Source organism: Neoarthrinium moseri (genome assembly GCF_022829205.1).
Source record: "Neoarthrinium moseri strain CBS 164.80 chromosome Unknown scaffold29_Wmoseri_CBS_16480, whole genome shotgun sequence".
Taxonomy (NCBI): Eukaryota; Fungi; Ascomycota; class Sordariomycetes; order Amphisphaeriales; family Apiosporaceae; genus Neoarthrinium; species Neoarthrinium moseri.
The window spans coordinates 254,762-269,972 of NW_026055143.1; the positions used below are offsets into that span (position 1 = coordinate 254,762).

The window sequence follows — 15,211 nt, forward strand, 5'->3', positions numbered from 1 at the left end:
ATGGCTTTGTCCAGCGTGTGGAGGCAGTTCACGTGGGAAAAGTGCGTGAATGTCCTCTTCAGCGAATCGACAGGATCAATCGGGGTGTGAATGCGGAAAGACTGAGCGAGGGACTGAGGGTCGAGAGAATGAGCGGAGGGAGCTGATAAGCGCCGTGGCCAAGGAAGAGATTGAGGAGCCCGGGACCAGGACACGTCCCGACGCGTCTCCTTTTTCTCCATTTCGCGTTTTGGGGGGGTGGGAAGTGGGACGCGTCAAAGTGGTTGCATGTGCCCCAAGCCTGTTTAGGCTTAGGCGTCTACGGGTGGGAGACTCCCATAGGTACTGGGCCAGCCAGGCCAGCGTCGGGTATCACTGGCTCGTTGGTGGCTCGCTGGAACTACCCTGGGCGGGCGCCTGGACCCACTGAAGCCCTCACGCTGGACTGGACCTTGTCCCGCTGGTCTGTCCCGTCGCGTACTGTCACTGAGGTAGCTCCCGGGAGTCGCGTCAGTGGGCGACCATCAATTTAATGGATTTTGATGGATTCCAGTTCCAGTCAGCCTTGATGTTCCAGTCACTGACCCGCTGCGGATACCTCACCATCTAACCATCGAGATCTATACCCTTGCCTACCGAGATACTTGCATCTTGTCGTATCCAATTGTCGAACAGGTTGCGAGCGGACTCCATCATTTCATCTTCCGACTTGACCTCTTCAGCAGGACGGACTCTAGCTGTGTGCACCAGCGCGCAGACTGCTCGACCGGGAGCCGCGTCTCTCGACGACTTACACCATGTCTGCCGACCCCCAGGATGCTCAGAGTGCGCCGGCTGGCGATGCGCCGCGCGACCGACGCGAGAGCATGTCGCAGCGCTCCGAAGCCTCCCAGACTGCCGCTGATTTTATTAGAGATCAGATGCAGCTCGAGGCCGATGCCCGCGAAGCTCTACCCTACGTAAGCCTGCTGCTCTCATCTCTGCTCTGCGTATAAACAATGCCCAGACAGGACACCACCGTTGCTGACTCTTGCCTCTCACAGAGCATATCCGAATGCACCAAGCCTCTCGGATCGCTGCGCCAGAACGTCTTTGCCTGCCTGACCTGCAACCCACCCCCGGCAAACCCCAGCGACCCCTTCACCCCCGCTGGCGTGTGCTACTCGTGCTCAGTCCAGTGCCACGGTGAGCACGAGCTGGTCGAGATCTTCCAGAAGCGCAACTTCACCTGCGACTGCGGCACCACACGCTTCACCAAGGACCAGCCCTGCACTCTGCGCCTCGATCCCGACACCAACACCAAGGGCGCCGTCCATTCCGAGCCCGCCGACCCCAACAACAGGTACAACCAGAACGTCCGCAACCGCTTCTGCTCCTGCTCCATCGACTACAAGGCCCAGGAGCAGAAGGGCACCATGTTCCAGTGCTTGGGCCTGGGCACTGCCGACCAGGGCGGCTGCGGAGAGGACTGGTATCATCCCGGCTGTCTGGCCGGCCTTGGTCCCAGGTGGTGGGACACCCCGGAGAAGCAGAAGGCACCAACAACATCTGCCCCGAGCGGCGGGCTGCCATCGATCGCAGAAGATGACACGCCACAGCAGCCGGCTGCGGTGGAACAGAATGCGAGTGCGGCACCCGAAGACGATGATGACGACCCGCCGCTGCCCCAAGGCTTCCCTGGTGAAGATGACTTTGACCACTTCATCTGCTACAAATGCATCGAGGCAAATCCCTGGATCAAGCGTTATGCGGGCTGTTTGTCGGGCTTCTTAGCCCCTGTATACTTCAAGAAGCCAGACGACGATGCAGCGACTGCGAAGAAGCGACCGCGCGACGACGAAGATGACGACAATACCGAGGACACTCAAACTAAGCGTATCAAAAGTGAGCCACCCCAGGAAGCACAGGATCCCTCCATATCGTCAGCCACCGACAGCGTCCCTATCAAAGTCAAGGAGGAGGACTCGAAAGACGCCCTGGCCACCTCTCCTACCGCCACATGCAAACTCGACAGTTTGCCTCCTACCCCGTCAGGCCAGTTCTCCCTGTTTGTTAAAGAAGGCTTTCGCGACCAGTTCTGTCGCTGTCCCGCCTGTTTCCCCAACCTTAAGCCCCACCCTCAGCTTCTGGACGAGGAGGAGGCATACGAACCGCCGCTCTCGGATACTGCCTCGGACAATGGCTCCACACACGGTAGTGGTTCGCTGTACGAACGTGGCGAGTCGGCTTTGCGAAATGTCGACCGTGTGCGCGCCATCGAGGGTGTCATGGCCTATAATCATCTCAAGGAGCAGCTGACGCCCTTCTTCAAGCGCTTCGCTGAGAGCGGTGAGGCTGTTAGCGCCGAGCACATCAAGGAATACTTTGCCAAACTGCGTGGTGACCAAGAAGCCATCCAGGAGGCTGGCGAAGCTGCCAAGAGCGATAGTCGCCACGAGCAGAGCGGCTATTAAACCGATACCGCCATCGCCAGATGACTGAGTAGATTACAGGCGTACGCGGACACCTCATGGTTGAATCTGCGATACCTAGGTCCCCAGATCATTGAGTATCTCGCTAAACAAAGCCGTATACTGTACAACCCTGAACAACGATTACGGTTCCTTGGTAGTTAGCAGCACGTTCGGACTAGGATCGCGTATGAGGATTTTCCTAGTTGGATACGGGACGGCAGCCCTGCGATCAGAGACAAGCGAAAAAAAAACAAGACGTAACCGACTCAGATTCGTGCCATGGTTCACACCGAGAATGATAGATAACACACCTCTCAAGGTTTAGACCAAGATCTGTCAATCAAGTCAAGAGCGCGGGGAGAGTGTTTATACTCTCTGGAAAGCGTGGTTGTGGCTTGGCTAAACCTCGACGAAACACGCTCGATAAAGATCGGCCCCATAATACAAACGTATAATTTGCCTGTGCAAAGCCTCACATATCTTTCTTATCCCCGTCTGCTCTGGTGGCCCTTTCCTGCTCTTCAAAAGGACCAGGACTTCCCAATGATAAAGGGTGGTTCCTGCTACCAAAAGCCAGACCATCTCTCTTCCTCACAACTCATCTATCCAGAAATCATATCCATCATCTGCCACCGGATTGAAGCATTTCAACATCACGCAGCAGATATAGTTATCTATACTGTGCTCCTACTTCGCCCTCTTGCTCTCCTAGGTCATCATGGCGAGCTCTCCGGAAATGGCTGCGACTGAAAAGATCAGGCCGCTGTCGCCGTCGATAACTCCGTTGTCCTCGACGGCTATGGGCTCGACCGACGTTGAGAAATCCGAGACGGCCCTGAAGAAATCCATTTCCAACCGCCAATTCATCTTCATGGCCATGGGCGGCTCCATTGGCGCCGGCCTGCTGATTGCCAGTTCGACCGCACTGCAAGTCGGCGGCCCCGGCGCGCTGCTCATGGGTTTCCTGATCGTCGGTATCGCCGTCACCCTGACCATGGGCTCCCTCGGCGAGCTCGCCGCCACATTCCCCGTGGCCGGCTCCTTCTACGACTACTCGGTGCAGTTCATCTCGCCCTCGTGGGGTTTCTCGATGGGCTGGAACTACATCCTGAACTTTCTCCTCATCGTTCCCTTCGAGGTCACTGTCATGACCCTGGTGACAAAGTACTGGAACACGGACCTTAACTCGGCCATTCTCATCCCCATCTTTCTCATCGCCCTCTTCGCTATTGCCGCGTGTGGCGCAAAATGGTATGCCGAGGCGGAGCACTTCTTCGGTATCCTGAAGGTGGCCGTGCTCGTAGGCTTCTCCATCACCGCCGTTATCATCGCAGCCGGTGGCGTCAGTACAGATGATCGACACGGCACGGGGTTCAGCTACTGGCAAGACGGCAAAGCTTTCCAGGGCGGCGCCACCGGTTTCCTCTGGGTCTTTGTCGCAGCCGGTCTCGCATATGGAGGCACCGAGATGCTGGGCTTGACCGTCGCCGAGTGCAAGCACCCACAGAAGGTCATGCCGCTCGCCTTTAAGATCGTCAGCCTCCGTATCCTGTTCTGCTACCTGCTCCCCTTGTTCACAGTCGGCCTCGTCATCGGCGCCGACACGTTCAAGAAGATCCCGCTCGGCCGCGTGTCCCCCTTCGTCTTGGCCACCCGTGCTGCCAACATCCCCGTACTACCCGACATCATCAACGCCATCATCCTCATCGCCGTTTTCAGCATGGCTAGTGCTAGTATCTTCGCCTCTTCTCGCGCCCTACGGGCCATTTGTGATAACGGCATGGGTCCCCGGCTGCTCGCTAAGACGACCAAGTCTGGTCTTCCGCTCAACTCGCTCCTCGTCGTGCTAGCCGTATCGATGATTGCCTTCATCAACGCCGCGCCCAAGGGCGAGACCATCTTCGACTGGCTCTTGGCCTTGGCATCCGCGAGCAACTTCTTCACCTGGCTGAGCATCAACGTCGCGCAGATCCGGCTGCGGCTGGCCATCAAGAAGCAGGGCAAGGATATCAACGAGGTACTGGTCTGGAAGAGCCCTGCCGGCATTTGGGGAAGCATGCTTGCCATCGCTATCGCCCTTGCCGGCCTGCTCTCCCTCCTGATCACCGCTCTTATTCCTCCCAAGGGCTTGAGCTCCAGCGATACGGTGGGCATCATCTTTGTCAGACACGTCCTTGGCTTCATCGTCGTGGGTGCCATGTGGTTGGTCCACATGGCGGTCACATGGAATCAGACACCGCATCCATTGCTGATTCCCCTGAAAGATATCAAGTTGTCAAAGGAGGAGACTGTGGCCGCAGCACAGGAGTAATTGGACCGGAACGTGGGATTAAAAAAAAGGGGGGGGGTTCCCTTGTTAATAGAGTGTGGGTGGTTGCCGAGTAGTATTAATGATCTAGTTGATTGTATCGTGTGGTCTTATACATCTCACTGTGTATCAAACCGATGCTGCGTCAACCGTGACCCAAATACTACCATTCACTCAGGAGTTCGGATAAAGAAAAGTTTCATTTCAAGATTTATAGAAAGAAGTGCGCAAATATAATCTACATAACACTGTCGTACTTGTCGCTTCCATTCGCCTAGTCCCATGTGGTTATGCTCTTTGGGGAAACTTAGGTGAAGATTCAGGACTACGCAGTGGGACTTGGCTTGCACCGGCATTCATCAAGAAGACAGAATCTTATTCTCCCCAGGCCAGCCATAATACAATACATTACGAAACAAGGCCCATTACCTCTTGACAGGCGTCAGCTTGCACATCAACGGCGGCTTGTTCCACGTATTGAAGGCCTTGACGTGCTGGAGGTGATTCGCGGGATCCCACACGTCGACAGGCGCGTCGCGGTCCGCCCTCTCGACGTCAAAGTGCCAGAGCAGGTTGGCAAGGATCAGCCGCAGCTCCAGGTAGCTCAGGTGCTTTCCGATGCACGCCCGGGGCCCTAGGCTGAAAGCCTGACTCGCCTCCTTCTTGTCCCCGTCGTACTTGGTTTCCAGCCACCGCTCGGGAAGGAAGTCGTCCGGGCGGACGAAGTTACACGGCGAGTGCGTGGCCGCCCACGCGTACACGGACACCGTGGTCCCGCCCTGGATGAACTCGCCGGCCACCGTGTCCCCGCCCTTGGGCACCGTCCGGGTCAGTCCGGTGGGGATTGGCGGGAAGATGCGCAGCGCCTCGTCGATGCAGGCGTTCATATAAGTCAGCTCCTGCAGTTCGAGGAAAGTCATGGCCTTGGCTTCGGTGAAGTTCGAGCGGATCTCGTTGGTGAGCTTCTTGTAGGCGTGTGGTGTGCGCAGGAGCCACATCAGCAGACCAGACAGCAGAGAGGCTGTGGTCTCGGAGCCTGCAACGCTGCGCCAGGAGATCAGATTCAAGCCGGACAAAGTCGAGGCAAGGGGCCAGGCTTCTTACATGAATAGTGCGCTGTTGAGAATGATCTCGTTCTGACTGACGCCACCCTTTTCGTTCTGCCGCAGGATATAATATAGGAAGTCATTATGCTCGCGCGTAAGCCCCTCCTCAATACGCCTATACCTGTCAGAAACACATGGTATTGCGACTCGGATCTGAGTCTACTCACTGCAGACACTTTTCACGGCTCAATTCCAGGTGGCGAAATCTCTTTTCTCTGAGGTCACTGGGGATCAATTTCACCAACATTTGCTGCGGCCAGCTGTTTGTCTTGAACATGCGTCGCGTGGCCTGCTCGAACGCGCCGGCCTTGATGGTCTGCGTGATGAGGGACACCCAGGAGTGAAAGACACCCTCGCGGAGGCAGCCAAACGGCCGTCCGAATGCCATATCGCCAATAATGTCAAAGGTGGTGAAGTCTGCATGTATGTGAGCCTCACTATATCTATGCACTTATAGAACTTGTCGCCAACTTACTGAACCAGTCGCACATGTTGATATGCTTCCCGCTCGCCGCAAATGGTGTCAGCTTGGTGATGAGAAGGTCAACGTAACCGCGAATAATGCTCTCTTGCTCAAGCAAGGCCTTCTGGCTGAATGCATGGGCCAGAGTCCTCCTCTGCCGGCTATGGTTGTCATCGTCCGCCATGGTTAATGTTGTTGAGCCAGGGATGTCTTGGACAGAACCAACGTGGATGGGGTCTTTGTGAAACTGCGGATGGCCTTGTCGGTGGCCATAAATATCCTTCCATGCTTGAGGATCAATGAAGGCCAGCTCATTCGGCATCAGCCGCAGTACTGGTCCATACTTGAGGTGTAGCTGATGAACGTCGAAGGGCCATCTACCACGGAAAAGGCCCCAAATGCTGTATATCGGCGAAATCTTGGCCAAGAAAGGGCCAGGGAACCGAGCCAACGGGTGAAAATAAATGTTGTATATACATCTCCAAAAGGTGTAGACGAAGGTCTGTAGGCCTCAGCTTGAAAACATATACTCGCCAGGAGAACTTCGTCTTACCACAGTTGCAATGCCCAATGCTATGAAGCTTACGCTTTGAGCAGAGCTCTCAATGACCCCCATAGTGATTTTCGATGATGTCCTGGTAGAGTGCTCTCAGAGAGTACTACAGCTCGTACCACGCAGAGAACCTAAGTGGACCAAGCGACAACGCGAAGTAATGTCAACGTTTATACAGTGAAAAGATGGCATTGGGATACTGCGTGTGATCCAGACTGGCTTCTAAGTCTAGGCGGGTGTAAATGGCATGGGTTTAGCGGGAATGGTTATCCCCAGAGCTTGTCTCAAATTGGAAAAGGGAACAATAGCACTAATCAACATCGGTATAATAGTAGGTGTGCTGACTTGTCACAGGAACAGGTACTGGAGCGCCTACTCTTGACTTTTGGCAATAGCATAGGTTTTGGTTGTGTTCGTACCAAGCCACGGGCTTGCACTCGATCGTACGCACCAGTATCCACGATCAGTGTCCCTATCCATTATGATTGCGTGCCATTACACTAATTCACATCACCGACAGCCAGCCTCGGCAGACTGTCTTCGTTGATATCCATTGATAACAGGGGACAAGCTGTCATCCGTAGGCAAGCATGATCCTGTAGGGAAGGAGTTTGACGGACCGAGGTCAACACGGCAACGCCCGATCTTGTCCGCACTTTGTAAGATTTACGGATGGCCAGTGCACCATTACGCATTACTCAGATGCGCCATATTCAACTATCGGAACCCAAAAACCTGGCATGAGCCATGAACGTGGGGCGTAGGCTACAGAGTGCCGAATGCGGAACCTCTTTTCCGGGGTTAGCTTCGTCCGTCTAGCGGGCAGAGAAACTCCTCTCCACTATAACTCATGCATAGTATCGAGGCAAATCTGGTCAGTAGATCTAGTGGGAGTGGAACAGGGAAATGGGTGTTTCGAAGCTCTGTGCATATCACATGTCTCAAAATCCTTTGCTTCTGCAGGGACGTAGTGACCCATTACCGTCCATATTTGACTGCACTTGCGATAATATTTGCCTGGACTAATTACCACTCTACGAAAAATGATTGCTCACTTGCCCATTTGAAATTCCAGCGAAACGCGCGTTTGTGAAACTGTTTCAGACAGGAACGTTGTATGACGATGATGCCACACACTTGGGACATCCGGATTGAAGCCTTCGGGCATGCACATAGTTCATCCAATACGGTCTGCTTTCCCGAATTGCCCAACATATGATAAATCTTCTCATTGGAAGAAGGTTCATCCGATAAAAAGGCCATTCCAATACACAGCTCTTCAAGTTGTGTTGGTACGGATCTCGCAAAGACGATGTTCATAGACATCCCGCTGTGGTATCAAATATCTGACAAGCCCAGCACCAGAATTATACTATTAATAATGCTTTTAACCATTAGAGTACCAATTGAATACTGAAAAAGTGGCCATTGTTGCTAAATTCGATTGTATCCTTCTTGACATGTTGGATAACGCTTCAAATGTCGTCTGACATAGTCCTTTCTGGCCAATTCGCGTCCGCATATTTGGCATTTGGAGCGAATTGGTTTTATCTTGTGCCTTATTGCCCAGTCTTTGTGGTAACTCCAGTAATGTTTCTTCATTTCTTTACTTTCGGCGCTGCGGTAGGTACAACGCGGGTCAGCTCTACAGGTCTCAGGTTTCTCGTGAATCTTTTTGTGCTTGCTATTATTGACAATCAGCCTTGATGGGACTGTAGGGATCGACAATTCACCACTCACTTGTAATCTCGGCCCAGCTTGTGCCATTTCCCACAACACTGCTTGTAGCTTTGAGCCAATGATTGTGCTATATGGAGTCAGCGCTCTCCTGATGTTGGACTAGCAGAAGCTCATTGACTACCTTCAGGCTCATAAGTTGACTGCCACTCAAAGTATGTATTGGTGATATTGTAAGATGAGTCGTAATGAACTTGACATGGTTCCGCAACAGGTCCAGCCAACCCACTGGCGTGGGAATCAAGGCCAGAGCCATGTGATGAGTCGCCCGGCTAAGGTAGGAGACTGGAAGCAACGTCGTGTTCAGAAAATGTTTCGTGGCCTGTCAGTTGTTGACGGCACGAGCTTGGTGGATTGGTTAGTCCGAAACTTGCAGCTGGAATGGGTTCAGCCAATATCAGTTGAGGGTCGATACAGGCGTCAAAGTCTGATTGAGCTTGCGCGCCGCCCGCCGAATCCTGCTGGAGTACCAGGGTGGATCTTGTCGATCCAGATTCAGCAGGGTGGTCGAAGGCGAAGCCTATATATGGTTCGCTGAAGGGGAATTGCATCTGCGGATCGTAGTCAGTGGTATCTGATAGATCGGAATCGTCCATTACGTAGTTCAGGAACAATTTTTCACTGGGAAAACAGTAATTGTATGGTTGCCTTGCCTGATACGGAATGCAATTCACTCTGCACATTTGTGAAGGGTGAGGTAGAGAGTGAGACTGGAGAATTGAGCGGATTCTAACTCATTTATACCTGTCATCTTTCGGTGTGCAGAGGTAAGGCTATTCGACTGTTCATCATGACCACAGGCGGGCGTTCCTACACCGCAAGGCTCTGCCGCTTTTCTCATGTCCACAGCTTCTGCGGCCGGCGGGTCCTCTGCACGAATCACCAGTCCATTGCCTGGCTAGAATCCATACTCAAAGTCTAAATGCGCCACAATGTTACTGTTAATACGCTTCATTGGAAAGATTCGTCCATCACGAGCGCTTTGTAGGGCAATCATGCTCGATAGACTGCTGATTGGCGGAGCCCAACATCGCGTCCGGCCTCCTACAGCCCCCCGCAGATGTGCCATTGATGTAGGGGGCCAGCCGAACTAGTTCGACGAAATTCTCCAAGCTTCTTCTGGGTCGCACATCGTTGAAAGAGTTTGATAATGCCTTGATGGAACTTGATCTTTATATTGGCGGATTTTGTCAACCTAGACTGATGGTTGGACCATTTCATTGGGTTTCAACATGGCCACCGCGGACCTCCCAGCCAATACGGCGGAGATTGACGCTACAGGTAAGCATCATTCGTGAAGTAGTTGCAGGCTTATTTTGACACCAGAAACAGTTCCATTGAAATCGCGTATAATTCACAAGTTTTATGAGCCTCTTGTTCTTCGGAAGGCCCTTAGCCAGGCTTCTCAGAATAGAGCTCGACATGTTTCGTCAGAACCCATTGATATGGGCAACCTTCAGCAGTTGTCTTTCGCCTTGGTATACAAGATTGCTCACGTCTGCGATGATGTCAAAGGGGAATCAGGAGCTTCTGTGACATCTTTTGCAGTACTCCAAAGTCACGGCAATACTAGCACTGTACAATATTGGTTTGCTTCGAACCAGAGAACACATGAACAGCTAGAAGGCACGAAAACCTTCATCCGCGACCTGCTACGTCTATTTCAAACCACGAATAGGGAACCACTCGAGCTGGTGTCTATGCACCGCACGGCTCTCCGTCATGTTCTTCAATTCAATAAACCTCGGCTCAAGTTCTACTTGGAAACGCTTGGTATGCATTTGAGGCAATGTCTTGCTCAATCTTTGGATGGAGAGACTGGAAGAAGTACGACCTCCTCCTTTGAGCCTCCGGCCAATAAATGAAACTAATGATTCAAAGACCACACAATCTCAAGAGCATTGGAAGGGCTGCTACAGCCTCAAATCTTTCCTGATGCCTCAGAAGAATCAGAAGACCAGTGTGAGTAGAATATGTATCTTCCAACTGGTAATTTCGGCGAACCCTACTGATAATGCGCCCAGTTGTTAGGGGATGCGAAATTATGATCGATGAGCTTCTGAGGCTCCAAACGTCCCGAGCTGGTCTCTTGATCATTGATAGGTCAAAGGAGGGACGGATGCCGGGTCATACAAGCCAAGAATGCTGGTCTGAACTGCAGCATACGATCAGCCGCATAATTGCGTATCACTACTCTGTTCAGTGCATGATTCGGGCCAGAGAAGAATGGCCTGCACTTTTTGAAAACTTTGAGGTCCACTTCATACCGTCAAGCACGCCCATGGAGAGGTTCAAAAGGAACAAGAGCCTGAGTGCTGACGGCATTGTTGGGCGTATGACCCGCAAGGTCAAGGTCATCGAACAATTCAGACGCTATGTGGAGACTCTGCAAGGCTTTGACCTCGACCAGCGAATTGTCAGTGAGTATCAGAACCCATCATTCCGGCCAGTGGTCCACAGCGAAGTGCTGCTCCTGGATTGGCTCAAGAATTCCGGGCGGCTTACCCCTGAGCATTTCTTCAACGGCTGGATGTACATTGGTACGAGCAAACCTCCTTGCACGCTGTGCCAGTATTACTTCGAGGAGCACCAATCTGGTGTAGCCCATCGACCAAGTCACGGAAATCTTTACATCAATTGGCGTTTGCCTGACGTGCTTGTCTCTCAAGGTCCAGCAGCGGAAAATGACAGACAAGTTATGCTAGACAGAGTTCTGAACAGGATCCGCAAGGATACGTTCGATTTGGTGAAGAAGAAAGTTCCATTCACATACAAAGAGCATGATTCGAACACCTTCTCACCACCGCTCACTCATGGGACGTGGACATCGGACCAGAAGAGTACAAGGATATTAAATGATGCAGCATTGCAGATGGGACAACTTTCACTGTCGGATTGAATGCTTGAAGCCTGGGAAGCTATGTCCGGATCTATACATTCGATTATCTGCCCTAACGGGGAATGAGAATTTTAGCAGCTAGTGAGCAATATTCAATTTCTTTGAGTACAGACTAAAATGCATGGTATGACACATGTTGATCACCTGAGACCGTGTTTTGACTTTTGATAATATACTATTATATCACAATAAATACGCAATATGCAGTACTACTATGCTCTTGCCTTCAACACCCAGCCAGTTTTTGCAACTCTTGCAGCTACAGCCATAAAAGCGCCAAGAAGGATAGAAGAAGCAGAAAAGGCTTGCGCACCCAGGTAGCTCCCGGATTGCCTCTGGATCAATGCACCACAAAGAGCAGGACCAGTAACATTCGCCAAGCTTATGAAACCCAATATCATCCCGACCCGAGTCCCAGTCTTGCTTGGTTCTGGCGTCATAGTCGTACAGGTTGCGGGCAGTAAAGCCTGCAAAGATGCTGCAATCAGACCGTATATGACTGCGAACGCGTAAAGCCCAGATTCCGAACTGATTGCTGCCCAACAGTATACCAAAATGCTTGCTGAGAAACTTAATGGGATCACAATGTTGAGTAAACCAGTCCATCTATCAGCGATGAGTGTTGGTAGAATACGGCCAATGATACCAACTCCATTGAGGATCATGACCAAATTGATCGGCTCAGTGACACCAATTTGATCACGAGCAAATGTCCCCAAATAGAAGAAGGCGAAATACAGACCCCAGAAGTTGAAGAACATGCTGAATGTAAAGAAAACGAACGGCAGTTCCGTAAAGGCTGATGTATCGATCCAGGGGCCAGTTTTCCTGGGTGGGAGACGTGGTTTGAACAAAATCAGGCAAGGCACGTATGTTGCCAACATGATGAAACCCATGACTCTCATTGTCCACGGAAAACCAAAGTTATCGTGAAATATCAATCTGTTGATCAGAACCGGGTAGACAAGACCACCAACTGCCGCACCAGCAGCAGAAATACCCACAGCAGCAGCTCGGTATTTCTGGAAGTATTGAGACGTTACCGCCAAGGCTGGAGTGAAGGCCAACCCATTCCCGATGCCCAAGCACACGGCCTGCGACAATATTATTTGCCAGTAGACTGTGCTAAGAGAAGCCATGAAGATACCGAACACCTGGAGGAACACGCCCAGAGTGAAAGTGACTCTGAAATACCCGGCGTCGGCAAGACGTCCTGCGCCGACGCCAATAGAGAAGAGGAAAAACACCTGGACGCTACCTATCCAGGATATCGCAGACTCTGATTGGCCAAGTGCCTGCGTATAGTAGGTTTGGAACACCCCATAGCCGTTGGCGACGCCCCAGGTATTGAAGAAAACGATATGCATGAGCAGGACTTGCGTCCACGCGACGGCACCACCATCGGGCGGCCCATCAATTCCTTCGAGCGCACACTCCAAGTCTGTCTGACTTGACCGTAACGAGTCGCTCCCATCTAGCGATGTCCGGAGCATCGTGCTGGGCGCTCGCACCCGATCAGGGTCCAGATAGCGTGCGGCCCCTGAATCTGCGATGATGTGGTGGTAGGTGGGAGGGAATGCGACAGGAAAAATAGCAGCCACATATGGTGCCAAGACTAGTCATATATTGATATGCCGTTTGGTAGATGCATGGATCTGGTGTGTAAGAGTATCTAAATATTTCGTGGGCGTCCCTACTATAACACCGATTCTTGCTACCCGTCTTTGCCGCCTTTGCCTCTCTAGCCGCCCTTATCCGCTTTAGCCGCGATTGCCGCGATTGCCGCGATTGCCGCTCATCCCCGACACCCTTCACGTAATGGATAGTTTGTAATGATGATTCTCGCAGTCACAAACAACGGCAACCGGGAAGTTCCTTCAACTGCCATATGTGCTTGGCTGACTAAAGCGTAAGGCTGCCGCTCAGTTGGCTTGTGCAACCTAGACGCTATTTTCCTGCCGTAACCGGCAGCTACTCCCGACTCCCGAGCGACCGATTACTTCGACCAAGAAAGGGTATGACGATCTCCAATGCCCAGTTCTGAAGGCCGTAAGCGTTCAAGGCGTGCATGCGAGACATGCAGGGAGCTCAAGCGTAAATGTGACGGTGCTGAACCGTGTGGGACTTGTGTTCGGTTTGAATATGACTGCACCTACTCCAAGGCCACGTCCGGCCGCAGGAGCAGGAAGGTTACCGACGTTGCGACAGCCAGCTCTCCGGCAACACAGATCAGTCTTCCAAGCCCTCTTGTCGAAACAGGACAAGCGATACAGAACTCAAACAGTCGTATTCGCTCCTTGGAAGCGAATTCAGGGGCTGCTTTCCTAAGAAGGCTTGCCCTTAGGATCGATGCGAACAACGCGCCCCGGATGCATGCTTTTGCATGGAATTCGTTCCTTGGTAAGCGGACGGCTGGTTACACTCCAGTTTCTCGTTTAATCTGTGAAATCTTATCAGAAAGAGAAATGAAGAGTTTGGCGGATGTTTACTACGAGAAGCTTGACCCGGTCTACGGGTTCGTCGACCGTGGAGGTATCGATAAGCTCATCAGCAACAGATGGACATATAGTCAGACAGTGCGTCCGGAAGATGCGGTGCTATGCGGCATAGCAGCACTCGGCTATCTGTTCTCCCAGGTGCAGGCAGGGTCACTGGAGCTGGACCTTGCAGAATCAGCAAGATCTGTCCTGGAAAGATCAATGTTTGAGCCCCCAACTGCTACCAGCATTACGGCGTGGGTACTCCGCGTCGTATACCTGAGGCTCACTGAGACTCCTCATATTGTATGGATGGCCAGTTGTATGCTCATGCACATGATTGAAGCGGCGGGCCTGCAATATGAATGTGCTCAAGGGTCAATTCTCCACCCGTGTCCCCAGACGGTGAACCCAGAAATTCGGAAGCGGCTGGTTGCGGTTGCTCAACACCTCAACACTTGGGTGTCGTTCGATATGGGGCGTTCAAGGGTTACTCCTGGCAATGTAACGGATGGGACCTTGTCAGCACCTCTTGGCGACCGCACCGTGGAGATAGCGGAACTCCTACCATATTCCATCATTCTGGATCCCGAAAGGGCGTCCAACGTATCAGAGTTGGAATCTGCCCTAGCCTCAGTTTTGCAACGCGTGCACTCCAGCCCCCCTTCCATCCTTGCGCAGGTGAACCTGATGCTCTGCCTATGCCGACGCCTACAGTCAATGAACATTGCTTTCCAAGGCTCAACCCTGGATCAGGTGCTCTCACTAAGCTCCAGAGGAATTCAAGCAGCCCAAGACTTGCTGGAGGAGCGAACGCCGTGGCACCACATGGTGAATGTGCCTTTCCATGTCGTCTGTGTGTTGCTCGCTATTGATACACTCTCATCAACACCTCAGCTCAGACATGCAATGCACTGCCTGAACAGTGTTGCTGCGGTATACAAGACTGAAGCCACCCAAGAAGCTCTGAGAACCGCGTCTTTATTGATTTCGCTACATCAGAAGTGGAAAGAGAAATGCGCTGCAAATCTCAGTGATGTACTGAGAATGTGCCCGATCACATCGAACATTGAGACTCAGGACGGCTCGTCTCAGCTTCTGAACGATGCGAATTGGCTAGACGGCATATTAGGGGACTTATCAACTATTCAGCAGTTCGACCTCGACCGACTGCTAACACCCGCACCACCGTGGGAAACCGATGTTAATAGTGTGTAATCGAGATGATAATTCATC

At 52.3% G+C, this 15,211-nt stretch overlaps 6 protein-coding genes across 6 annotated transcripts; 4 read left to right on the top strand and 2 right to left on the bottom strand.

Annotated features, from left to right (window-relative positions):
* Positions 1-776: 776 nt before the first annotated feature.
* JN550_007534 (uncharacterized protein) lies at positions 777-2,432 on the top strand (the record flags this gene model as incomplete). Its single annotated transcript, XM_049319395.1, has 2 exons — positions 777-938; positions 1,023-2,432. The coding sequence occupies 2 exons, from the start codon at positions 777-779 to the stop codon at positions 2,430-2,432; spliced, it is 1,572 nt and encodes a 523-aa protein (XP_049170510.1).
* Positions 2,433-3,150: 718 nt separating this feature from the next.
* JN550_007535 (uncharacterized protein) lies at positions 3,151-4,743 on the top strand (the record flags this gene model as incomplete). Its single annotated transcript, XM_049319396.1, has 1 exon — positions 3,151-4,743. One exon carries the CDS (start codon positions 3,151-3,153, stop codon positions 4,741-4,743), a length of 1,593 nt encoding a protein of 530 aa, XP_049170511.1.
* Positions 4,744-5,165: 422 nt separating this feature from the next.
* Positions 5,166-6,925, bottom strand: JN550_007536 (uncharacterized protein; the record flags this gene model as incomplete). Its single annotated transcript, XM_049319397.1, has 5 exons — positions 5,166-5,784; positions 5,845-5,961; positions 6,014-6,263; positions 6,322-6,811; positions 6,863-6,925. The coding sequence occupies 5 exons, from the start codon at positions 6,923-6,925 to the stop codon at positions 5,166-5,168; spliced, it is 1,539 nt and encodes a 512-aa protein (XP_049170512.1).
* Positions 6,926-9,831: 2,906 nt separating this feature from the next.
* On the top strand, positions 9,832-11,498 carry JN550_007537 (uncharacterized protein; the record flags this gene model as incomplete). The annotated part of the gene is made up of 4 exons (XM_049319398.1): positions 9,832-9,880; positions 9,932-10,426; positions 10,481-10,561; positions 10,624-11,498. The coding sequence occupies 4 exons, from the start codon at positions 9,832-9,834 to the stop codon at positions 11,496-11,498; spliced, it is 1,500 nt and encodes a 499-aa protein (XP_049170513.1).
* Positions 11,499-11,710: 212 nt separating this feature from the next.
* JN550_007538 (uncharacterized protein) lies at positions 11,711-12,991 on the bottom strand (the record flags this gene model as incomplete). The annotated part of the gene is made up of 1 exon (XM_049319399.1): positions 11,711-12,991. The coding sequence occupies one exon, from the start codon at positions 12,989-12,991 to the stop codon at positions 11,711-11,713; it is 1,281 nt and encodes a 426-aa protein (XP_049170514.1).
* A 972-nt stretch (positions 12,992-13,963) lies between these two features.
* JN550_007539 (uncharacterized protein) lies at positions 13,964-15,193 on the top strand (the record flags this gene model as incomplete). The annotated part of the gene is made up of 1 exon (XM_049319400.1): positions 13,964-15,193. The coding sequence occupies one exon, from the start codon at positions 13,964-13,966 to the stop codon at positions 15,191-15,193; it is 1,230 nt and encodes a 409-aa protein (XP_049170515.1).
* Between the last annotated feature and the right edge of the window lie 18 nt (positions 15,194-15,211).